The sequence below is a fragment of the Passer montanus genome, unplaced genomic scaffold (assembly GCF_014805655.1).
Source record: "Passer montanus isolate IOZ18808 unplaced genomic scaffold, ASM1480565v1 scaffold14, whole genome shotgun sequence".
Classification (NCBI taxonomy): domain Eukaryota; kingdom Metazoa; phylum Chordata; class Aves; order Passeriformes; family Passeridae; genus Passer; species Passer montanus.
The window spans coordinates 9,022,440-9,049,961 of record NW_024360941.1 but is presented as its reverse complement, the minus strand read 5'-3'; the positions used below and the strand labels follow the sequence as shown (position 1 = coordinate 9,049,961).

General features: G+C 34.1%; 1 protein-coding gene across 1 annotated transcript in view; it reads left to right on the top strand.

The window, feature by feature from the left end:
- The window catches only part of GPM6A (glycoprotein M6A), a 117,219-nt gene that overhangs the window by 66,318 nt on the left and 23,379 nt on the right, over nucleotides 1-27,522 (top strand). Inside the window, exons 2-3 of the mRNA XM_039700260.1 lie at nucleotides 12,711-12,903; nucleotides 25,168-25,324. Of these exons, the coding sequence (XP_039556194.1) occupies nucleotides 12,711-12,903; nucleotides 25,168-25,324 (350 nt within the window). The remainder of the gene's footprint in view (nucleotides 1-12,710; nucleotides 12,904-25,167; nucleotides 25,325-27,522) is intronic.

Below are 27,522 nucleotides of genomic sequence, written 5' to 3'. Positions count from 1 at the left end.
CCTTTGGCCTGTGCCTTGCTTTTCTGCATTTCTCTGTGAAGAGAAATGTGGCCACATTGGTCTTTTACAGATCTTTCCTTGCTTTCATATGAACATCTAAAAATGGTGCCCTCATTCTAGATTTCTATGAGAAAAAAATAATTCTATCTAAGTATCTTACAAATGAACTTTTGTGAAACAAGAAGGTAGTCTTTCATGGCAAAGCAGCAGATGAGATAAATTAATATGAAACATGATTTCAGTTTTCCTGTCTATGTCCCATATACTGTTTGTAAATGTCTTCTAGTATTTTAATGTACAAGTATAAATGCCTTTTCCACTCTACATAGAGAGTGAAAATGAAATGCATGCTTGCTGCAGATTGATCTTGCACTAGATTCTATTTTGTTTGGTTGAGAGCCATTTTCCTCAATACAGTTATTCATTCCTTTACTTTAAAACTTCTTTTTACATTTAATACTTGTTGAGTTCTGTTCCTGTGGTAGTCACTAATAAGGGTTGTCTAACTCCAGTGGGAGATAGCTTAGGTTTTATTTATATGGGCTTTTGGAAGCCAGTAGAAGTCAGTTGCAGATGTTTCTGTTCAGAAGAAATACATAACTTAATCTGAGGTCTTGGCAGAGGGAAACTTAATGATTCTGTTCCAAAAAAATCCCTTAAGTTTTATATCACTAAGATTTTTAGTAGTAGACTTGAGAAGTCATCTAACATACGGGTCCACAGAGACTTTGCTTATGACCTGTATCTTTCAAGTTATTATCTACAAAATAAATGGATGTGTAAATTTGTATTGACTAAATGATTCCTACATTGCATATTCCAAGTTAATTAACAAATAACTATGTTTGTGTTTTATTTATGTTTGTAAACCTGCTTATTGATAGATTCATTAGTTTGTATTTTTAAATCAGATTATGCTGTTAATTACCATATAGAAGGGTTCAAGTAGCATATTTCAAAGTGTTATACATACATATATTTTTAAAATATGTACAATGGCATTAATTTGTTTCATGGAGCAGTCTTCGTAAGTAGTCATGTCTTGAAGGATAGCAGTTATCTGCCCTATCATGATTTATTTCCTACATTTTTTTTCCTTTCTGAGGCGTTAAAGTGACAGTCATAAAATACTTCCATTAAAGGATTATGGGTTTCTTTCCAGACAGAAATATTCAGAATATTCAAACTTTCATACTGAAGCTTTTTATAATTCCTTTTTCTACTATTTTAGTTGGAGATATTCTCCCCTTTTGGATAGTAAACATGACAACCTGTGCATGTCTGTTTCATTGAGGAATATCTCAGTGCCTTGGAGGGGGGTGGTGGACAAGGATGGGGAGAGGAGAGGGAAGCAATGGAAGTTCCTGCTGCTCATTCCCCAGAGCAGATGAGTTTTCTGCCTCCCAGCTTTGAAGAGAGCTAGCAAGATTATCAGCTCTGATTGTTTCTCAGGCAAATAGGTGTTCAAGGGAATAGGAGTAGCCAAGATGAAGACAGCCTGAGGGTAAAGGGAGCAGATGAAGAAAAAGAGGCTTTTGAGATAAAAGTGATGTAAAAACATGAGGACATTAGAATCAAAACTTGCACATGATGTAAAATAAAGAGAAAGAGCTATATATTTCCTATTAAGTTAAAGGTTTAATTGGTATCATTTCCAAAAGTCTGGGCTTTTTAAGTTCTAGAAATCCACTCAGCTAACAGCTGTACAAAATGCACACCCTATCCTTTTCAGCAGTGAAAAGACTTGTGAGGTAAAAAAGATCATTTAAAGATGCTGAATATTTCGTATTTTATTCATATGCTTTTGACCACTATGGCCTGCACAGCTGCTGGAAAATTTAATGAGATCAAAGTATTTGCATCTCACCTCTACTTGCATTTTTGTTATTTCTGAGTTTTAAACACCAAGAACTGGAAATGACAACAGGAATATGTGCTTTGATTGTATAAATGTAACTATTCTGAGAAATCATATTAATATTATTCTGGCTACCAAACTGAAAATCCCTTGCCAAATGACCTGTTTGTTTGTCTGTTCCAACACCTGAAAAAAAGGAGGATGCTACCTTCTCTAAAATGAAGGCATGCAAAACCCACAAATACCTGTTGAGAGGTTTGTAGAACATTCTGTTTAAACAAATGAGTGCATGGAAAAATCATGAAGCAATGTTTTTGGGGTTTTCAAGATTTGAATAATGCACTTAAAAAAAAAAGAAAAAATATAGCTTAAAGCCTAGTATAACTCAACCTATTTGTGAATGAGAAAAAAATAGTGCAGAATTATATTTCAGTACATACTTCATAGTAGTTTTTCCTTTGGGAGAAATAGTTCTGTTCAAGGCTGAGGAAAAGAATTGAGACATGGATTCCATGAACTCTAGATGAGAGAGATGAAAAGGATTCCTCTTTTCTGGTTTTATGATCCATGGCATTGTCATTCACTTATAATTAGAGTAATAAGTGTTGCATGGAATTAGTGCTACAAATTATTATTTTCAATTGAATCAAACAATAAAAACTTATAATTGTTTCAATAATAATCTATGCATTATTGATATATATAATATGCTTATAACCCATTTATTAATAAGAATAAATTGTTAATTTATTTAATATACATATCTTGGATACATGATCTTTGGAGTACATGTAACGGATAAAGTCTTTGAATTAACTGACCCACATCTTCAATATTTTAATCATGTTTGTGAAGCTAGTTTGTTTTATTTCTGTCTCTTTAGCTTTAGAGCAATTTTGAAGCTGACAAATGTTGTCTGGGTTAAATCAGCCAGAAAGTTTTTTTAAGATTATGATGATTGACTGTGTTATGCCTGAATGATTTGTATTTTAGGCAGTGACTGCTCTGTGTCAGTAAGTTTAATACTTATTAACTGCTAGATTGAGATCTGTCTCATTAAACAGCAATGAACCTAATGTACTGAAGACTCTATAACAGCTAATCACAACACAGTTTTCTGTACATTATTGTAATCATCAATGTCCAAAATATGAGTATTTGTTTCTGTCCAAGGTATGAAGGTATACATTTTTGCATGCATATAATTAAATTATTTTAATTAATACATTTTCTGAAAATATTTGCATTGGTTTACATTGCAAACAATTCCAATACTGATAAAATCAGCCTTCCCAAGCATATAAAGGTGCCTTTTCCAATATTTTTTCTTAATAATGTGTTTCTTTCTCACCAGAAGCATTACCCCGTTGGGCACAGATAAACAAAACCATGGACATTCATAAATATTTCATATGCAATATTTTTTATGAATATGGAACAATTAAAGAGTCAAATCAACTGGTGTAGTGTCATCTAGTTGTGGATACCTATGTCATATTCTGTATATTTTATTAGTTAAGGTGTTAGTTTGATTTTAAGTCAATTGGACAAGCCACAGGTTTTCAGCCAAGCACATTCTCAATACCTTACTAAATGGATCCTTGTGTAAGTAAATAGTAGCTGAGCCAATTTCTTTGACAAGCTGTGGGTTGTGCAGCCAGGAGCTTTTGCTTAAGTTAGTTCTTTGTTAGAATTACAATTGACAGGGCTGGGAAAAGTGGCACTGGTACCTTAAAGGAAGCATGCAGCATGCAGGATGATCATTTACCTGTCCATCAAAGAAGAAAAGAAAAACAACCCTAGAGTGATGAAAAGGTTTGTTTCCTGCCTGACTGGCAAAGCAAACGAGGCATTTTGCTTTAAAAAAGTATTTCCAGTCAATCCTAGGTAGCTTCCCTTTGTTGTTGAGAGTTATGGAGTTGGAAAGAAATACAGAGTAGCTTTTCAGGATGTTGTGCAGTCTCTGCTAAAGCTTGGAATGTACCTTCACTACATGAAATCTAAACCTTTGATCATGACTCATTATGAGACTTTACTGCCAAGCCACTGTTCCTCTGGTGTCACTACAACTTAGATCTGTATTTTGCCAAAAGCTACTAATCAGGTGTACTGTTTCACAGTGCTCTTTTATTAATGTGTGATATCTAGTGATTCTCATCATTCATTAGAGAGTTATCCAAGTTCAACAAATACTTTGGCAGAATACTTTGGTGCAACAGGGGAAGTCTACAATCTATTTGGTTATGGATAAAAGAGTACAGTCCATTATTATGGAAAATGGATTTTTGTATGTGTGTATATAAATATATATGTCTCTTTATCCATATTCAGCTATCCTAAGCTGTGTTTCAGTTATTCAGAAAAAGAGGCTGTAGGCAGCCTGTTTGGGTTTTTTTCCTTCCAGGTTTCAGAGCAGTTAAGATGGATGGAACAAGGGAAGTTTGTTATGTTGGGATTAGTACACACTGTGTGACTCCCAAACTAGGACAAAGAGAGGATCTCTTCTTTCTTGCTGTTGTTTTTGTTGTTTTGGCAAAGAGTCAAAGCTGTTTGCTTTGGACTTCAATGAGAATAAAAATCACGTTTCTTTATATTACCTGTATCTTTAAACTTAGCTGAACACTTATTTTTAACATCATTTAGCTCAAATACAAAATACATCTTTGATTTGGCTTTGTAAGTTTGTTATATCAGTTTGATGGTAAAACAGATATTATAGGTCACTTGGAAAGGTGTATTTCCAAAATGTAGTTATTTGAATAGCTAAGTGTTATAGATGAAGGCTTCTTGAAAACATATTTCTTCTCATTAGCAAAGTAGCATGTTTAATTTTACTCTACATTAGGACAGCGAATTATTAGGTATCTATGTAAGCAATCCATTTGAGATTTAATTCCTGTGAATATAAGGGAAGTAATGCATGCAATGCATATGACAAAAATGCAAATCTAAGTTATATTTCTGATGTAAGAGGTACCATGATTATTAGTGAGCTTGTTGAATTACTTTTTTTCCTGTAGTGAGAGCAATTTGTTAAACACTACAAATTGAACTGGAGTATGAAGTGCTTAACAAGGAACAAGGGACAAGAACAAGGGACAGTTCTGGATGAAATCATACCTAATATTCAACAGAGTACAAAAAATGTACTAATTCTATTACCCTTATTCAGGTTTAATTGTTATCTGTTACTCAGATCAAGACATCATCCATATGAGAAAGGGAGGCAGGGATTTTGCATAATGTACTGTATTATATTAAAAAACCATGTAATCTCCAGCTCCCCATGTTTCAATTGAAAACAACCATAAAAGAAAGAACTTTAAAATTTGCATATGCACTAAGGATAAAAAAGCTATTAATAAATTAATTAATAAATTAAATCTTTGAAAGTCTTAGTAATTTCCTTTTTAAAATAAATATTTTGCTGCACAGTTTTCTCTTCTCAAAATATTGGTGCTGCTACAAGGAGGTTTTACAAACTTAAAAATAAAAAACTGCTTACATCCCATTAAACACTTGAATTTACATTTGATTGCTAACCTAGGCCGGTATTGGAATTCTAAAATCTCTAAATAAAACTTCTCAAATAATAAAGTTCAGTTTAGAAAATTTTTTACAACAATGTCTTTTTCTAGTACAAGTACTGAGCAATCTTGTGTTGTCATAGGATACACGAGCAGTTGACTATTTAAATTTTTTTTCAAAAATGGTACATAAAACTGAGCTGAGCTTAGTTATGTTCCTTAGACTGTGACCATTCTATTCCTTTTGTTTTAATTATTCAGAGAAGATTTTGAATATTTTCTGCATTTCAAAATATGCTGAAGGATCAAATATTTTACCTTTATTGCTTCAATTTTAAGTATTTGAGCATTTAGCCACATAAGAAACCATTACCTCTAAAAGCTGTCAATAAAGATGTAAATTTTTTTTTCCACTGGAGAATTCCTGACATGTACATTCAGCTCTTAAAGCTGCATTTTCAGACAACTTCATTATAAGTATGAAATTTTTCTTTTAATTTTTGTTTTGAAACCTCTTTGAAGGATTTCATTGGGGTTTTTTATGTTAGTGAAAGTCGTTGTATCAACTTATAGACAAATTGTAGTAGTGAATAAGATGGAAAATTGTGGGGTTTTATGCTGCAAAAGTGATCATTTATGTTGTTGGCCTGGGGCCACTGGGGATATCTGTGTGCTTGACATGTCCATGGTGACATAATCCCATTATCATTCAAATACCTGAAGTCATATTCTTTTTATGACTGAACATTTCTATGAATTAGAGAATCAGAGCATGTAGGATGGGTGTTGCAAAGGTAATGTTTTGTTGTTGTGGGGTTTTATGCTGCAAAAGTGATCATTTATGTTGTTGGCCTGGGGCCACTGGGGATATCTGTGTGCTTGACATGTCCATGGTGACATAATCCCAGTATCATTCAAATACCTGAAGTCATATTCTTTTTATGACTAAACATTTCTATAAGTTAGAGAATCAGAGCGTAGGTGAGATGGATGTTGCAAAGTTAATGTTTTGTTGCTTTTTAGTTAAAGGAGGAATTGTGTGAGATATTATAAAGCAGTTTCTGGCTTCAAGTTGCACATTTTTACCCTCCATATATTCCCCTGGGCAGCAGTGTTATCTTAACCAGTCCACAAAGGTGGTTTCTGGGATTTTTTTTTTAATGTAAGGCAATATGAGGACAGTGATCTGGTGAAGGGCTTGGTTTGTGGGAGCTGCATCCAAAATCCAGCATAACCAGACTATATCTCCACTGCTCAAAGCAGTCATCTTGGCCAGTGGGATTCTCATGAAGACACATTATAGTGTTTTTGACAATGCACAGTGTTAAGTATGTCAATTTAGTTTGAGGCATTTTGCATCTAAATAAGAAAAGGTCTTTATGATTTCTCTTAGCCTTGGTCCCATGCTGGGTGCAGTAACAGAAGCAACTATTAACTGCAGAATGACTGTAAAAGCCTCAGGACTAACATTTTCATTTTCAGTATTAGCTGATATCTGATTAGCTAATATCCAGTCACACTGTGGAGATAAGTCAAAGTAGATCCAGTAATAATACACAATTTAATGTGTAAAATGATACCTTCATATTTGTTTTTTTTATTTCCATGCAATTTGTTGCCTATTTCCTAAAATCCCTTTGTGTTTTTTGGGGCATTATTCTTGCTTTTCTACATATCGTGTTTCTTACAAGTGTTCCATATCTAACTAAGTTTTCCACTGTAATCATAGCACTCAGGATATCAGAATTAGTTTTGTAGTAAAATTACTTTTTGTTGCTTGATAGGTAATTCTGCAATTGTAAACATTCTTATTGAAGGTTGAACTAATTGAGAAATCATCTCCTGAACAAGACTAAGAAACAACTTTAGTTGTTAGCATTACTGGTCTAGTTTCCAGTAGATCTTGTATAATGGGAGAGGGTGGAGCAGAGTGGGGATGTATTCCATTGATGAGCCTGGGACAAAATCACATGGGGAATGTGCATGCAGCACTTGAGCAGGTTTTCCAAGTCAAAGTACAGGGGTGATATGTGATGATTCATTCCCAAATATTGCTTCACCTCATTTGCAGCTTTATAAAACCACATTGTGAATGTCTTGTCCTTTCTCTGTCCTTGGGATAGTATTGAGTGAGGTGGATTGCTTCTACCCGCTCCTGTACTGTGAAGTCCTGGCATCCAGTTTTAGATCAGGAAATCATGCTGCATGTTGAGTAATTTGAGAGAATGAGATAGAATAAAAAAGTGTTGTTTTTTGTTCAATACATTTTGTTTTGATGGCTGTGTTTATCAATTAAAATATTACATAACAGTAGCTTGACTTTAGGTTAAGTCTAGCTTAAGAGAATTCAGAAGTAAATCTGCATGTTTCATGATGGGGCTGTGAAACTGTATTTGAGTTGATTTGCCATGAAAGCTGTGTGACAAGTGGTACAAATTTAGATATGAAGAAAATGCCTGCCTATCCAGGCATGGAAGACACAGAAGATTTGGTTATTTTGTTTTCCGTTTCAAGTTTATGTAGTTCTCTGGCATTTTACTTGGATTCTGTTGTCCTGTCTTCTAATATTAGATAGAAAACTCTTTAAGAAAAGTAATTTAAGAAAAAGTGTTATTAAAATGTTGTATGTTCTTCAGAGATACTTGTTCCCATTGGAGAAGTAATTATCTGTGATTAATCAGTAATTCTTTGGACATGTAGTTCTCTCTGATTAATCATTTAGGTGTTCCAGCTGCAAATGAGTTGGAAAGGATAAAAAATAAAAAGAGAATATCCTTCTGTATTTTCTATGTTTCCTTTTTTATATTTTTAATATTGATTTTCTTCATGTTACTATCATGGGTGAATGGGTTTTTTTGACTGTTTATGTCAAAGGCAGTAGCATAACAGCCTTCTGAAACTGTTTCTGATATCATTGATTTACCTTTCACAGACAGAAGTGGCACGAGATGTAACTCCTGAATTTTTTTTTTCTTTTAAGTATACTGATCAGAAATGGATTGAGTATTTTATTTGTTAGTTATATGTCCTGATCTACAATGAGGAGAAAGAGGTCACATATCATTAACACAAGAACAAAGAAATTATTGTGGAGATGCAATTTGTGTGCATAATTGCATTTAAATCACAGGGAAAATTTTTTCTTTTGCTCAATATCTAATTTTTTTGCCTTTTTAATGTAGAGATTGTATAAACAGAAAGTCAACTTATTTTTAGCTGATGCAATTGAAGACATAATAGAATATTTACACCCAAACCCCTGAAACTAGAAGAGATTTGCACAGATTTTCCTGTATAAGGAAGTTTAGAGATCTATATCAAGAATATTTCTGGTGTAGACAGTAATAATTGTACTAAGAGGAACAAAGAGGAAGTTGTCAATGAGATGTTTGTTGAACGGAAAAAGATGAATATAGTGCAACATTAATGTGCTGTGTGTTGATAGCTGATTATAGCCAGTATTTGGAGTTTTATTTATCTGCATAAAATAAAATTTCTTGTCATCTTCTGTGTATTTCATGATTAAATTTTCTCTATGGAATGATTTTAATAAAATAGAGAAAAAAGAACAGACTTTCATGTTCAAAACTACAAAAAAAGATAGTATTTTCAATTACTTCCTGCAGTTTTGGTAAAGACATGTGGCCCCAGAAGATTTGAATTTTTACCTGAAGGAAAAATATTGGTACACATAAGCAAAATAAGAGCAGTAGATGCTGAATTATATAACATAAGCTTATTGTGAAGAGTGAACAGTTTGAAAAGCACTGAAAACTGTATTTGAAGATGAGAACAAACATCAAAGGAGCATAGAATCTTTTTCATCTTTCCTAGTAATTATTTCTGTGACTGTATGTGCTAAGTGCCTTGTGAAGAGGGTGTTGGGAGAGGTGAATGACTGCCTGTCTCGCACAGACATACACACATATCTCACAGCTGAGTCACACTCTGTGCTGGTGATTCAATATCACTGTGCAGGTTAAAATAGCATTTCTATTGTTCTGGTATTAAAAAAAAAACCTGCACATTCTGAACAGCTGAAAGAAAAGAATTGGAGCAGATATTACCTATAGCACATTACCTTGTGTAGTGTATGAATGATGTGTAAAATCTATTTAAAAATCTTAGTGCTGATTCACTGGTTTGCTTTAGTTTTGAGTTGCTTTGACAGCATTGAAAACTCTGGAGTTACTCATGAAGTAAGCAATGAGAAAGGTGTTAGGGCTATAGAAGAATGAAGTAAATGAGCAATGCTTTGACAATATATGATTATTTGAAAATTTCATGTGGTTGAATTAATTTTTTCCTAGTATTTTTTATGAATGAAAATATCTTGAGTCAGTGAAATATACCAATAAAATCTTCCCTCAAAGGCCTATAAAGATGAACAGTTTAAATGTGAGAGATAAATAGAAGCCCTTCTTCACAAACTATATATATTTGTTTCAGTTATTTTACAAATTTTGAAGTGATGGAGGAAAAAAAAAAATTTTTTTTTGGATTAAATTTTTCCTTGGATTGTACATTATTATATCTATCATTTATACTGTTTTTACTTTGTTATGCTATTTCACTACCCTTTTACACGGTTTCACTATAATAAAGCCCAAGTAATATCTCTGGCTGTGGGTGACATCTGAATTTGTGACAGCTGAGTGTGTGCTCAACCCTCACTGGACCTAGAGAGCGAGGTGCAGCAGCTTCAGGAGGTAATGCACAGCCAGCTGTTCCCAGACAACAGTGCACACAACTTTCTTCCACTTCATCTTTCTCAGAAGGGGAAAAATAAATCTTTACAAAATCTCTTCCTCTTCTCTGCCCCAAACTATTGCAATATCAATACTACCTAAAGTCCATGTGTCCCTGAAAATATTTAGGTCTACCTTATTTTTTCAGCTGGGCCTATAAGCCCTCATACATCATTCCTGCTATTGCCATCTTCCCCCTTCTTTTTTGCTTTATCATATAATGTCAATAGATGTACAGTGGTACTAGTTTTCTGAGGCTTTTTCTGTTATGCTGTGCTCACAACTCTGACAAACTCTGATGTCAGGTAACTATGTATTGTCTTGTAGTTCTTGTTCAATGAATTTATTTCAAATATATATTTCTTAGGATTTTTGCCTTTAAGACAATGATTTTCCAGTGAATGATTCTTTTCTAGTATTTGTAAAGTCTTTTAAACATTGCTGAATTAATCACAGTTGTTATTATTAAGGGTAGTCTTAAAAAACAGAACCTAAGAAATTTTAAGAAATTCCTGCAGTTATCTGCATGCAGAATTAGTTACTCCAAAAGCATTTGTACATTTGTCTAGCCTGTTCCTAAGATCTTGCACTGATGAAAATCCCAGAGTCCCTGGGTATAAAACCTACAGTTTGTCACTAAAGAAAGACTCATCCATCCCTGGACATCCAAAGCCTTGTGCTGCTGGAGAGGAGAGCTGCCTGGTGCCAGTGCAGTGGAACGGCAGGAATTGTAAGGACAATCTGCTCTTCACCCAGTAATGGACGGGCGCAGAGTTGGGGGGAGCAGGGGAGATGGAATGCTCTCACCTAAAAGCCTGGAAGGTGTTACACCCCTGGCAGTGTGTGGTGAATGCTCCAGGTGGTGACTTGTGCTACAGGTTACTCAGCAAGACATTGGCAGCAGTTTAAATGTATGGATTTGCACATTTTACCTCTGGTATTTCACGCCTGACTCTGATACAGTAAGTTGGCATTAAACAAAAGCAGTCTCAAACTATAACTTTCTCTTTTTGTACAGCTAGCATACTTGGGTATTATTTTGTCTTTTATGTTTTTAATATATTCAATGTTTAGTACACTATATTTTTTACAAGGAGCTATCCAGACTTTTGAATGCTGCCTTCCATAATATTACATATATTTTAAAAAATAGCAAGGGGTTTCTATATGGGTAAAACGTGTACATATTTGAAAATGGCCTTAACTCTTCTCTGCAGGGAATCTTCCATATAAATTTATATAAGTGCTAAACAAATATATATGTATGAATATTTAATATTTGTTCATTAAACGCAGAAAATGAAGGTTTTAACAGACAGAGGAAATTATTACTTGGCTTATCTAGGCTAAAGGAAATAGAAATATACCAAATTAAAGGACAAAACATAAAATTACATAGAGAAGCTATATTTGCGAATTAGACATAATGAAAGTAGACATACTGTCTTTAAAGGATGACTTTTTTCTTTTGATACATCTTTGGCACTATGATTCAGCATAGCATAAAACCTTTGAAACAAGTTAAAATATATTGAATCATACCTGTTGAACATCTTATACTTAATTTTTAATTGGTCTTTTTCTTAAAAACTATATGCCTCACTTTGTTTTCTATCCAGGTCCTTTTTGCTATAAACTGGTAGTGTTTAGGAGAAAACATAACTTCTGATTACTGAGTCAATGCCTGTTTGTCTTCTCTCAGCCAGTGGTTCCTATCTTCTGTGTCCCTTCAGAAGGCAATAGGAAGCGTTCCCTGGGGTGTAAGAGGTGTTATGGGATTGATGTGATTTGGAAGAGTCAGAGATGCTGCATTCATTCAACTAGGCAGGGTAGTGCCAGAAACTTGACCACACTTACTGAAGAAATGGGTTTTTTTGTGGAACTGGGCATTGTTTTAGACACTGTGACGGCAGGACAAGAAGATGGCCTTTTACTCAAGAGCAATTACCTTGATTTTAGAAATATCTCACAGAGTAAAATACATTGAGAGAAAATTTAACTATATTTTTTTTCTAATTCTGTGCTCTTTGGTGGATGTATTTATTTATTCATGTGAGGTATTTGAGAGATGCAGAAGGAATTGGTGTTACGGGCAGGAGCAATTCTGTTGTCAGGTGTATGTCCAAAAAGTTTGAATAAACCTATGATGATGGAAGGTGTTGGACTGAAAAGCTTTTTTATTTTTTTTTAGTGATTTTCCTGTTATTGAGAGTCCTTCTCAGTAATCTGATAGGTGACCAGCAGAAATTGTGAATATGGATATAACCTAGGACTGGCATTGTAACCTGCTCTATAAATATATAAAAACATGAAGTTCTGCAAGGAACTAACTGTTTAACCTTTCATGTTAATCAGATGGCATGTCTACATTTAATAGGTCAAGTAGCAACTGAGAAAATTCAGAAGCTGGATTAACCTTTCACAGGTTTTCTGACAGTCTGAGTTGTTATACTTGACCTAAATTCTCTTTGGCCTACAGTCTTTAAATTTCAGAAGTGTTTCTCATGAATAAAACACCCTTTTTGCTTTTTTGACATAATTTAGTAGCATATAACATTTTTTTTTTCTTTCTTCTAGGATGCTTCGAGTGTTGCATCAAATGCCTGGGAGGGATTCCCTATGCATCTTTGATTGCTACCATCCTGCTCTACGCTGGAGTTGCACTGTTCTGTGGCTGTGGACATGAAGCACTTTCAGGAACCGTCAACATTCTGCAAACCTACTTTGAGATGACAAGATCTGCAGGAGATGTTATTGATGCCTTCACCCTGTAAGTTCTTTTTACTTGTTTTCTTTTAAAACTGTTGAAAAATTCCACAAGAGATATAAATTTGACTCAAGAAAATGGTGTTTTTTAGTCAAAATCATAAAATGGTTTGGATAAGCTTAGCAGATGAAGTTTTTACGAAGCTGATATTTTTTGTATTTATAAACAATTTGTAATACTATTAAATATCCCAAAGCTTTAATTAATTTATTACTAAAATTTATTTCATATAATATCGATAAATCTGTTCCATGCATCCTTGCATTTAAAAAACAAGCAAGCAAACAAATCCTGTGGCCACAAAACTATAAATAGATTAAGCAGACTTGTGCAACAAGTATCAGTTCTGAGAATAAGCACAATAAAGAGGTAACCAAGGAGTTGTGCAGAACACTGAGACTTGAAATGTCAAGATTCTGTTGCCTCTGGTTTTTCTAGAATTAAGCTGTTTTGAAGGTTTCATGCTTTGTTATTCCTGAAAATCTATTTATGGAAGACCTTTATTTTGCTGAGCATCAACTTCCCTTTGTTAAATTTATTACATTTAAAAATAGTTGATTGTTTGCTGGAATTAAATAAAATGTTTTCTTGTATTTTTAAAATTATCTCTTTAAAACATGATTTTCTTAGATATTTGAAACTCAAATTCTTTCCTAGCTGCTAATGGTTGTAACTAAAGCTGAAGAAGCTTATTCTTAAATTTGTAATTATTTTCTTTCATTAATATTTTTCATAAAAGTGAAGTGATTTGATCATCAAAACCATTGACCTTTTCTGATAGATAGTTCCACAACAAACATCTCAGGGCTTAGCAGTGGCCAAAAAACAAACCAAGTACCAAAGTGGAAAAATCAAAGTGAAACAGAGGACATATTTATGCCATTATATGAGTCTATCTTTAATTTGTATCATAAATACTGCATACAACGTTGGTTCCTCAAAGAACCCAAAGAAAGGATAATTACAGAACAGGAGATACATGATTAAAAACTGAGTATAGGAGAATTCTTCAGGGAATTAAGCACTCTTGCATGAGTGGTCTGTAAATTCACAGTATTATGAATAAGACACACAAGATTGGATTGTCTTTCTATTCCAGTACAAAAAGTTTGAGGTACCAGAGAAAAGTATTAGGCATCAGATTCAGCAAGAGCAAATTCTTAAATTTTTTCATAGTTCCAGTACAAAAAGTTTGAGGTACCAGAGAAAAGTATTAGGCATCAGATTCAGCAAGAGCAAATTCTTAAATTTTTTTCATGGCAAAACTGTAAACCTATTTGTGTATTATGGTTGCCAGAAGATTTTATGGCTTCAAGGGAAGACTGGACATTCATGAAAAACAAATCCATCGATGGTTTGTAATGACAAATTTATCCAACTCAGGATGCCACAAAGGCTAGGCTAGTGTTACAGGTTATCCTGTTGACTTGCCTGCTCTTACTTTTTCCTTTTATTCATTGTTTGGCATACAAAAATGAACAAGATATATGTATATTTGATCTGACTGGGTGCCACCGTTTGGATGAGAGCTAGAAATGGAATCTGAAAGTTCTTAACTTCTCCTGGGATATGTTATCAACAACCTTTCCAAAGCTTCTCTGCAAATTTCAGGTGTACTCACTGTGGGATTGACCTGGATTGTCAAGAAAACTGGGATTAGTAGCCAGAAGGGAGTGTGAACCAAATAAGTATGTCACTGCTACACCAAATTAAAATTTCTACTTTGGATCAAGGAATTTTTATATCCCTGTATAATAATAAGTTGGGTTAAGGGGAAGATGTATCTTCTGCTTTGCCTTTTGGGATTGTCATTTAGAATGATGAGTCTGGTTTGACTTGGTGGCTAAGGTTCATTGTTATCCTGAATGAAAGATCAGTCATTTTATTAGGCTCTAACATATTTTATTAGTCCCTAGGAAGCTATTAGTGCAGAACAGCCACAAATCAATGCTTTCTCTTCATAGCACGTTTTTCAGCTTCTCTCTGTCACATCCTAAAGTGAAAGTATCAGTCAGGGAATATAGTCCAAATGCATATAATTCACTGTAAAAGATAAGGAATTGTAATTTTTTCCCCTGGCATTTGTTTTACTTAGCTAGCAGTTTTTGGATCTGTTTGTTTTCTTTGTTTACTTAAAGAGATATTAGACCCAGTTCTTTCTTCAGCAGGCCCATTGTAAAATGAAATTTGATTTTATTCAGTTGTGAAACGTGTATCTAAACTTATGTCTTAAAGGCAGGAGGAGAAAATATATTGATTAAAAGCAGATAAGAAATTGCTTTGAACTGACTAAACTGTGACTCTCAAAGAAATTTGAACACACTAATTTTCTACCTGTTTAAGTAGATATTACACTGCTTTTAAAATATTTTTTTAGGGAGAAAAAATCCTTGATATTTTATCACAAATATTGATTAACTGTTGGCAGTAAAAAAAGCTAGTAGTAATTATACTTTTGAAAGACCAAAATCCAGAAAGAATAATGTGCAAGTAGAAAGAAACTCTGTAGTGCTACATCCTTAAAACAATACATATTGAAATGGAAATAAAACCTAGTATTTTATTTTTTCCGATTAAAAATTATAAGAACTTCAAAAAATCTAGCAGTGTGCCCTAGTCAAGTGTACTTTTTAAAGGTTATTTAACACATTTGGGCTCTTAATTCTTCTAGTGCTGTGAAGTGTCTCGGGCTGGCCTGTACTCTGTCTTTCTGTGATAAATGTGCCAGGCAGATGCTGCAGTGGAGTGAAGTGTGTTAGATTCTGTTTAATCATGCTTATGGTTTCTGTCTATATTTTTAAATGTCATTCAGCATAAAAATCAATCCCAATCGGAGAGCTATTTATGTGTGTGGCAAGAGAAAAAGGCTGTTTTAACTTTTTGCATTGTGTTCTGAATGCAAATAACACAACTCACAAGCCATCCTGTATCTTTCATCTCTGTCAGGGCAGCTACTGGCTATAATTTAGAAGAAGCAGCAGACCCCTGTAGAGAAAGGGCATGATGAGGGCATAAACAAAATCTAAAACACTCTCTTAATGCCTAAAACAAAAACTAAAATACCTAGATCCAGCAATGCAATTCAGAAATGTCCATATCAGTATTCCTGAGGGCATCAGGAGGAGTCTATAACAGCTGCACATCATATCTGCTGTGGAAATATTGACAAGCAGTAAATATTTGCAACTTAAAAACTATAAAAAAGTTTGTAGCTGCCCTTTAAATTCCATAAATGCCAGCCAGTTATATAAATTTTCTCAAATTTATGATTTTCTTTTAAAGTTACAATACAGAATGATCATGATCAATAATTCTAAAGTTATGGAGGCAACCTAGGGAGGTGCTGGGAAGGGTAGAGAGAGTGCTTTTTTGCTTGCTTGTTTGTAGGGGGAAAATACAACCCAAAATTCAGCCTGTAAAAAGTGCAAAACCCAAAAATTTCTAAAAAAAGATAATTTTTTTTAAGGGATTTTGTCTCAATGCACTGGATTATAGCTTGAATTTAATTTCTTCAGAGGAGAAATGCAAAAGTTACTCTAAACACTTGAAAACTAATATAAATCCAATGTGTTCAAATTCATGAGAACAAATGCTGTATAGACAGGTATTCCTTATGAAGAGAACATATCTGCAAAAATCAGATAGCTGAATGGTAGATTCTTCTTTCTTTAGACAGTAGTTTTTAAATCCATAAACCTTTAATAAATTGAATGGCTACAAAGACATTTGGAATTATCAATGTGTGACTATTTCATTGGTATTAACCTCTAATTATATTGCCTTCTGAAGGACTTTTGGGAAGCTTCATTCCCTACAGTTCCTGATTTTCAGAATCAACCATATCACTGCTCTAATGGTAGCTGTTTCCCTCCACCCACTCCCCCACCAACTGAAGGAATGCTTGTTTGGGAATTTGCAGAAGTCATAGGCCTTTTTTTGGGATGTGGATTCTTTCAGGGGCTGTAGAGAAGTTATTTTATTTCCTTGTGATTCAAAAGAAGCTTAAGAAAATACATATGATTCTTTAAATTATCCTGAAAACTGCTTTTATAATATTTAACTGCAAGAGGTGAATGGCTTATGTTGCTGACTTTGTCAGTTTAAGAGCTCTGTAGATTTCACTAAAACTGAGCCATCTGCTGGAGGTGGATGTAGTTTTCAGTCATTCTCCTAATAACTTAATAAAATGCAGTGAACACCATCTGCAAAGTGCCAGGTATAACTAGATTTTCTTACTTAATCACTGATTTTGAGAACATTACAAAGTCAGCAGAGACATATGGTTATTAAGCACATATTGCGTGAGCTGGATTTTTATATTTTTCTGGTGTTTGGAACAAATTCCAAAAGAAGATTTTAGAAAATCAGCAGCACAAGGTACGTTTTGTGTATTTCCCAACAGCATCCTTTTTCAGTTCTTTCTCTTTAGTACGCAAAGCCAGTCAGTGCCATCTGTCACATGTTTGTGATATATAGGCCATGGAACAAGGGAATCATGCTCTTAGAGAGGAAAATGAAGAAACCTCCCTGATAGTAGCGTTAAACCCATTTTCCTACTACAGTCAAAGCTAATTCAGGTCGTTGTAAATTCACTTTCTTTAAAAGTGCGAAACCAAATAGTAAACTAAATGAAGTTGCAATCTGTAATTCTGTTGTCACTGTGTTCTCCACAGGAAGTTGCATAGACACTGTCTTGGTGCCACCTTCCTAGGTCTAGAAATTTCCTTCCTTTCAGGATATGAAACTTGTTTCACATACTGCTGTGGCCAGGGTTGGTGCTTGCTGATCACTTTTCTGTTAGCATGTAGTCATGGTTTTTTAGTTTTGTAATATACATATATACGTACAACTGTTTTCTTTTGAGTAAAAGAAACAAAAAAAAAAAGGTGTAGAGTATTTCATATCTCCCCTCTTAGGTATAAAAACCAATGTTTTGAGAGGTAGATAAATGGATGTTATGATTTGCTGTCTTTTTTTGTTGTTGACATTGCTGCTATCACAAGTTAAATGCTGGTAGCACTAAAATATTATGTTATCATCAATCTTTCTACACTTATATTAGTGGAACGCTGTGAAAGTTATTACAATGTGCCCCATATAGTAAAGGACAGCTGATATTAAATGTGATATTTATAAACATTTGCATTAGACTGTGTGATTATTCTGTTTAAGACATCTACTTAATACATAATAGTAGTAATGTGGTTTTCCCTATATATTTTTGATCTCTTACAAAAGCATTCTTTAAATTTGAACATATATTATGTTTAAAATACTATTTGTATTATGGAAAGCAAAACTTATAATGCTCTGTATCAAATAATTGCTGACTTAGGCTAGCCTGTCCCATAGCATGTTTGGAAACAGCAACTGAGATTGTGCAGAAGAACGAAGTTTTCTCTGCGTGGAATACCCAGCTTTGATCCACGTGTCTTCTTTGGGTATTATAATTTGGCAGGAAGCACCAGAGAGAGCACAGTGTCATTGAAGAGTAAGGTTACTTAAGGAGAACAGTTTTTATGTCATTGGAATAATTGAGTCACATATAGACAGCAGCACTGGACAAATACAGCATATCAAATATTAGATGCAGAATATAGGATTTTAGATCTGGTATCATTGGCAGATGCAGCGAATCTGGCAAAAAATAACAGCACCTGAGAACATGACCTTTACAAGATTATACAGTGCTGAAAAGTCACATTTATCACCTACTCAGCTGTATTATGTAGTCCAGTCTTCTGTATTCTGTTAAAGGAAACACCAGTGAGAACTTATGTAAGTAAAATTTAGGATTTGGCAATTACCTGCAAAGACATGGTCCCCATTTTATGAAATTGAGTAAAGCAATTCAGAGCATCACATGAGAATACCAGTGGAATAATCTGGAAAATTCATAGCAGTGCATGTGAATACCAGCAGAGTGATCTTACATAAAGAATTTATTGGACTTCTTCTGTGCAAATACAGCCTCCTACTTTAGGGCAGACATCTGTATTATTTAGTACTGCGTTAAGTATCTCTCCTTCGTGGTTGACTGGAATCTTAGATCAGCTATAATCACTTCATGTCTTGTGATTTTCCCTTTCTCAATAGGTGGTTCATCTCCACAGAAATATCTTTTTCTTTTTTAACTGCCTTTATTTCACTCACTTTATAAACAGATAAAGTGGAAAGTGTATCTTTATATGTAATATCCACATTGCTAAATATGCTTTATGTACCATGTAAAACTAACTCCATGTTCCACAGGATATCTGAAAAGGGTAAATTCACTATTATGATCCCAATGTGGACATACAGTAATAAGCTGTCAGTCTTACACTGTCAGTATGTACTTGTATGTCTCCAAGTTTATAGCTGTACTAATGAAACACAAATCCTGTGATATGCTTTTGCAACCTCTTTTACAATTTATGCCTGGAAATTCAGTATCCATATTGTACAACAACCATCATGTAGTTCCACCAGAAGTCAGCACAATACTCTGCCTTAGTTCCAGTGGTGCTTTTGCCTTCTTCAGAATGCTTCTGATCTTTTCTGTAATTAGCATCTCTAAAAAAGTTTCTAAGTAGTTTTAGACAGAAAATAATTAGGTTATAAAAAACCCCCAAACAATGTTGAGGACAAGCCTTGTCCCTCAGTTGTAGTAAAAATTCAGTGGTTTGGACTCCAAGATTTCATGATTACTAAAATTATGCTGGATCTTTCCCTGTTTCAAGAAAGTTACAAGATTCACAGAACAGAGATGTGGTTTGTGCTGCTTTTGCTTTTCTTGCAAAGCAGAGCAAATCCTCTTCTAGTTTGAGGATTCTGTATCACTTTTTAGATCTTCTGCAATAAATCTGTATTCAACTGTTCCATTCTTGGGAAGGCAACCACAAACTTGTAGAGGATGATGATCTAGGTTTCTATTCTGCATGGCTGTAGAGAGTTGTAAATCACAAATTAAAACCAATGGGTACTTGTGTCAGATCAGCTTTGTTTCAGATCAGAACACGAAAATCTGACCCTTGCAGAATATGAATGTAACTTGCATATTGTAGTAGGATGCTGTCTTCTTTATATAATACTAACAATCTGGCTTAATTTTGATCAAATGTTTTGTATGATTACAAACAAAATTTATTTCAGAAATACATAATTAACATAATCAACATCTGTTTTCTTTCTATTGTATTTTTTTCTACTTTAATAAAAATTACATTTTCAGCTTTTTTGGCCTTATCGTTTCTTTACTGTTAATCCTTTCTCTTGATGCACTTTAGTTAAGCATTCTGTACTCCAGTTTTCTTTTCCTCCCACCTGAAATTTAAAACTTAGACTCCTTATTAACCTAATCTAGAAAAAAATCCTCATGGACTTATACTGAATTTTTTTTATTATTTTCATTTTTTCCCCATCATAATGAGAATATTTCAGTTTTTTTAATCTCATTTGGGCTTTTACTTGAGAGGTTTTCTCTTACTTTGCAGGTAGTATATGACTATAAATAAAATCTTCTTTCTCCCTATTTGTTTTCCTCCTGAAGTTTGTCTTTGTTTGCCTCCTTGTTTTCCTAACAATTTCTCTCTGTTTCATGGTAGCAGCTATCTTCTTTGCTCAATCTGTCTAAGTGAATAGCATCATGAACTGACACCAAGAAATTGTCCCCAGCTGGTTTGCAGGAGAGCCTGAGCACATCTTTTCAAAAAGTTCCAGGGGGCTTGGTTTCTGCATAGCCTACAGACCTTTTTGCTTGCAAACATCCCCTTATATCTTGTCTGTCTTCTAAAAACACAGTTGCAAAACTATTTCTACAAGGTTGAGACAGTATGAGGGGGGAGGCTGCTATCTCAGTGTCTTAACACCCTCCTAGCATCAGTCCCTTAGGGGGAAAGAGGATCAGCATGGAGGCCAGCATTTCTGGTTCACAGAGTAACAGAGGTTATTGTGTGTTCTAGATGTAAACATCAAGTATTCAAAATTCCTTGTCATTGAAAGAGAAAAAAACCAACAACAACAACAAAAAAAATCCTCCAAAACAGGATTTTCTACCCTTCTACCCCAATAGTAACGTTTGCAGGTATTCCTCATCCTTCTAAATTTTCTATGCAGGCTGAAAAAAAAAAAAAAGTCAGTTTTTCATTAGATATTATACTATGGTAATCTTATTAACATTTCAGTACTTTGATTGCTTTGGTATTTTATTTTTCTTATTATGTTTGGGGTTTTTATCTTGGAAATAGATGATATTGCCTGAAACGTTTTTCATTCAGAAAGTATAGGTACAATTCACTGGTAATCATATTCTACTTAACATCTGTAATATCTTAATATCATTGCATATATTGGGTTATGTTATAAATTCTGGAATAGAAACAAAACACAGAATTATAAATTCAGAAAAACCAGTCCCACAGTAATATCTGGTATTCTGGTGGGTTGACCAATGAAAACCTTTGGAATATTAGGCTTTTATCACTTTTTTAGGCTGCAGTGCACACATAATTTTTTAGAATAGAATGGTTTTCTGGGCAGAATAGTAATTGTGTCACAGGGCAAATTAGCGTGAACTTTAGCTGTTAATTACAACTAAATGTCTGTACTGCATTCCTATATTAACCAAATTTAACAAAATATATCCCTAACAAGTATGTAGATTGCTCCAAAACTGTATCAAGACGCTTTTCACAAAAACCTGCTGAACATAGACAAATGGGTTTAACACATTATTTTATTTCTTGCTGATTTATTATAATTTTTAATGCTTAAATTTGTCAAAACACCATGAAAATACACAGTAGGAAATCTGCAACACTGGTCTGACTCACTAAGAATATTTTTACTCACCTCTGACTTGTTTCTGCTGGGATGGTCTACTCGGTTTTCAGTTTCAACCTGTTCATTGAGAAGTTAGCATTGATGGCTTCCCTGAATACCTTCTGCCAGAAGAAGAAAGTGTTTTCTCTAGAGATATTTTGAATATGCTTCTTGTTGGATAGAATCCAGATTCAGACTAATGAATAAGGGAAGTCTAGTTAATGTACAATAATTAATGACCTAGCAGCAGGGAAAGAACTACAAAATTGAAGGATCAGCTTGATTTAAATAACAATTTAAAAACAGTAATGTTTTTAACATTTCTGAACATAGTGTTGTGAGGAAAGGCAGATCCAGAATTCATGGAGAATCTATCAGCTTAAGATAAATATATGGCTTAGATTATTCTATATTTTTTTAAAAAAAGCTTTCACTAACTTGAAGATGCTTTTTGCAGTTATTTTATGTTTAGATAATCATTCAGCTTATTCTACTCAGCAGCCTAGGTCAGAGTAGTTTTAAAAATAATGTATATTTTTCCAATATAAAATAATTTTTGTTTTGTAAAATAGTGTATATTTTTCCAATCCTGTCAGAAGAACACAATTTTATCTTTATTGTTTTGTCTCCTTCCTTTGCTCATTACCCACCTCTTTCCTTCCACTCCAGTTTACACAAGTGTAAGCCCTTCTTGTTCATTTTCTTTGTCTTTACCCATCTTGCCCATTGGCTCACGTTCACCACTCCTTCTGCCATTCCCTTCTACCTCCCTGGTTGCTCTCAGGCTCTGTCTGCAGCATCTGAGAATTTGCTGAAGCACAGATGGCAATTAATCTCCTTGAGTTCATCCACAAAGAATCACATTTTATTTTAAAGAAAGGCAATCTCCATTTTATAAGGTCTATCTTTTATCTATTATAACTTAATGAGAAAATAAAAGCTTATATGAATTGTGTTAGATGCTGCAGAACAACTTACTAGCAATGCTATCTTCAAAACTATATATGTGTGTGTGTATAAAACAATATATATTAAGTTATTGTTATAATACATTTTCTTTAAATACAGCAGATGCTAAATGTAGCTATACTCAATAGAATTCTGGCTTTCAAAGAGGGAGCTGAGTGATTATCTCACAATTTTCATTTATCTTTTTACTTTTTGCTTTATAGGACATCCTTTTCCCTTGGAATAAGGCTGGCTGTTTCATCCCATGTAGTCTGACGAATAGAGATTTTACGACCTCTCTAATGAGTGGATGAGGAGGAAATCGATTTCTATATTTGGCTACTGTTGGGCTAGATATATTTTTTCCTTTTGTGAAAGGAAGCCTTAAGTGAAAGTTATTCCTGTAGATGCACATAAGGCTGAGGAAAAAGCAGAGATCTCTTAGCACACTTTTTGACACAAGCAGCTCAGTGGGAGACTCAGCACAGATGGTTTAAAGGGCTGTTGTAAGGACTGAAATAGTCTCTGGACTTCTCCAAAGTCCTAATCTCTTTAGGGCAACGAGAGCTTGTAACTGAGCACATTGAGGTCTGAGGGGAGCTGCTGCTGGCAGAACTCCCAGACTTAAACCACTGGTGAAGGTCACAGTTGTTTAAAGCATATATAAGAATTGGAAGAGTTTTTTATGGAATAGTCACAAAGTTGCTGTCTATTTCTTTGTAACCTTTTTAAAAATCACTTATAGGCAAGGTAGGCTTAAAACACAGTTTTGATATTTAAAAAGAAGTGTTACAATGGCTGAATTACTGTCAAATCAGGGAAATGGGATTTTTTGCAATGTATTATGTATATTAAAATCAATTTAATCTGCATCATCTCATACCATTTAGAGTGTAGAATATTTTCACCCCTTTGAATCTTTCAAGTATCTATTCCATGCGGAAATTGGCTTACTCTAGTTTTCATTTGTGTATGAAACAAAAAGCTGTGTTACCAAAAAAAAAAAAAGGCTGGAAATGCTTTGGTATTAGAATGTTAGGGCAAAACATAACCTGTCTCATTTCCAGAAGCATTAATTTCTATTACTTCTCCCATCCCCAGTTATGTCAGAAGTTTAACTGAATTTTGATGGCAATTTTTAATCCGGACCTGAACCTGACTTTGAATCTTTTGAAAATCATTCAAGCTCAAGATATTTTAACAGGATTTTGAGCTTTTTTTCATTGTATTATACATGTAAAATGTGTATTATGAGTTGTCTTTTGAGTGATGATGGAAAGTGTGCTCCTAAAGAACACACTATTATAATTAAATATTTTCTTACATAACAATAAAAATATTAATCATTGTCTTGAGAAAACATCCAGTGTGGGTAATGGCATGTCAAAATTCATTTGGCAGATCCTAATGGTTCTCAGCTTTATTTTTTTTTTTCTTTCTCTGTTAGGAGGTGTCACTATCTTGAGCTGGAGAATACAATTGGAATTAAGTACCATTTTAAATCTGAATATAGCAATTTTATAGTTGTACAGATCCTTCCCCGTCACATCAACAATCTGACAATTTACTGTGGCTAGTTTTTTTAGAGAAGTTCAAGCAGAAAACTTTGAAATCTGCTGATCAAAGCCATGGCCAGTAGGAATATTTCCAAGTATAGACAAAAGAGCAGAGAGGTGCTATCAAAAATCTTCTCCCCAGTGCTGGTCATGAGGGAACATTTAGGAGGCGCAGTCTCCTTGAGCCAAGGTTGAACTTACAGGCAGTGCTGGGCAGAACAACCCCACAACCCAGGTAATCTTTTCTGTAGTGAACTGAGCCTCCTAGGACCCTGCATGTCACACTGCAAGCCACCCCTCCATTGCTCCAGCTGTGTGCCTGTGAAATTATATTTTAAATCCTCATTATAGAAGAATTCCGGGTGTTCTGACCTTGTTACTTCTGGAATAATATGTTTCTGGTTTGAAGTAAGGAATTTCTCTTGATGACTTATAATTCTGTGTCAAACACTTTGTCCACTGGAGAATAAGTGGGAGAATAATAATGAGAAGGTAGCACAGACTGAAACTACAGACTTCTATGTGTATGTGTTTTATTGAAGATTGTAACTAAATATATTCTATAACCTAAGTGCTGGATAGAATGTATGACTTAGGAGATGTGTCAGGTTTTTGCTTCTTTTTCCATTTATTTTTTTTTCTTTTCCACCTAATTTAGAGCAAAAAAACCTGAAAAGTAACTGACTTTTAAATTGATGTGAAAATTTTTGCTGTCTTACCTAAACAGATCAATTTTTACATTTAATTACATTCAATAACCCAGAATTTCTTATATCAACACTATTTTATTTCAGAGTTCATTCCTGTCCTCAGCTTCACCTGTCATTGTGGCATATCAGCACTTACACTTCCAGTCAGTCATAAAGTTTGAGACTCAGGGGGTCTGATTATCTCACCCTGAAATTTCAAAATCAGCTTTAAATATTTATGCAGATAATTAATTTTTGCTGTTCCTATACAGGATTGACATCTTCAAGTATGTGATATATGGTGTAGCAGCTGCATTCTTTGTATATGGCATTCTGCTGATGGTGGAGGGATTCTTTACAACTGGTGCCATCAAGGATCTCTATGGAGATTTCAAAATCACCACTTGTGGCAGATGTGTGAGTGCCTGGGTAAGTGGCTAAGAAAGCTTTTGTACTTATGACAAATTCAATATGCTCTCTATATATTTTTTGTGTCCTGTGATGTTTATTTTTTGGTTTTGTTTTTCTTTAATATTTTGTGATACTTCAGTGTTTAAAAATTACAGCAAAGGAGAAAAGAGTGTTGTATAGATTCTCTGTATTGGTTAAATTCTAAGTAATTCTTGCTACTCAGGAGCAATGAATTCCACCAGCTGAGTGAGAAATCTTGTTACCTCAGCAACATGAGCTGTACTGAGCAGGACTGAAACTGTAAGGCCTCCAGCTCTACTGGGAATGAAATATTTCCCTTACTAATATTTTCAGTTATTTTAGGAATCTTGCCTGTTCCTCTTTGGAACAAGCTGAGACCTGTCATCAGGTTCTATTCTGTTTCTAAATGGCAAACAGGCCATTATTTACTCCTGTGTTAATCTCTGGTTTGGAAAGACCACTTACTTATGACCCTGGAAAACTTGGATTCAAAAATTCTGATTTGTGCTAGGACTTAAATGGAAGTTTATCATACTAAAATTGCTGACTGTTTCAGCTGGGATTATTTTAACCTTTCTGATCAGTGTCAGGTCAGTAACTAATTTTTTTGGTACTTGACTGTTCTGCATCTAAACTGAGACCTGTGTACTTGGTAGCTGTTGGAGCTGGATATTTCTGAAAATACAGTCTGCATGAAAACCTCATATTTTGTGATCAATATTAAATGAATAAATACAAGCAAATAGATCTGGGTGTTAAAGTACACTTATTTTTATGCTATATTAATGATAAATAACATATAAATTAGTATGCTGGGTTGAGTTTCCCACTGTACTCTGCTACAACTTTCAGCACTTAATTTAGTGGAATACAGTCTAAGCAATAGATACTTCCAGTCACACAAAGACTATCAAAACTAGTATTTTGGATATCCTGAGGTTTAAGGTTAAACTTAACACAGATAATCTGCATCTTGCAAATTGGGGAATGCAGTCTGTGTGTCATCTCTATGTAGATGTAACCTATTCTACAGTAATCTGGTGTTTTTCCGCCTCTTCTTTCATTCTTGTCATCATTGTACGATTTTGGCACTTTGACTAAGATTGCTTTAAAACATTTAAATAAATATATAAAAAAAGACTGGGAACATTTTAAATTAAGAGCAGTCATTGCTTATGCCAACACTGCTTTCATCTTCTGGAAAGAAGTCTCTAATCTATATTCACTGAGGACATACTAAGTTCCAATTCTGTATAGAGTAGCAAGATTTTCAGAACACTTTTCTCCACAGCTTCCATGAATGCCTGTCCTCAGCATTGCAACAGAGCAGTGCTACATTCTCCCACAGTTTTAATAACTGTAATTCTATAGTACGTGTCTAGAAGAAAGGAACGGTTAAGCAGATATTCCATGGTTAATATCACTGTTATTATTAGTGATTTGTGACATTATTTCCTTCAATACTTCACTTTCCTCATCAATAATTTGCAATGTTTGTGTTTTACTTTGAGAAGCATTGAGTTGAGACACACTGTGCAGCTAAGGTTAATGGTGTATACTCTTTATGACCACAATTACAATAACCCATCAATAAGTTTGAGTTAAATACCTTGTTGTCATTGTTCTTTAAGTCAGTGGAAGTTTTTTCTTTTTCTTGGTGAAAAAAACCACAAACCTGCTGTTTGATTGCTTGTCTCATTTTGATGATGTGTCAGTAAGATTGCTATACAAATGTCTGGAGTTAATTTGGATAATTACTCTGGCTTTAGTGTCTATGCTCTAGAGAGTATATGTCAATTAAAACTTGATATCCTTTTGACTAGGTTGATTTTCATTGTCTCATACTTTAAATTCATAAGGGAAAAATAACATCTTATGTTTAAAAAAGGTATATATTTGGAATGACAAAATGTTTCAATCCAAGACAGATGTGTTTAGAATTCATTCAGTTGCTTAACACATACAGTTATATAAAGAAATAAGTCCTAATATCAGCAAAAAGAATAGTGGAGAGGTAAATGAAACCAAATCAGTATTGTGTGTCAAGGCCATATAGTTCAATTACTAAAATAGTGCTGTAATAAATTTTGTTCTGTACAGTTGCCAAAATGAGATAATGCTATTGAAAAGGGTTGGCAGATATTACAAGCTGCAAGAAATCTTCCTTGTATACAGTGTTGACCTTATAATTTTGT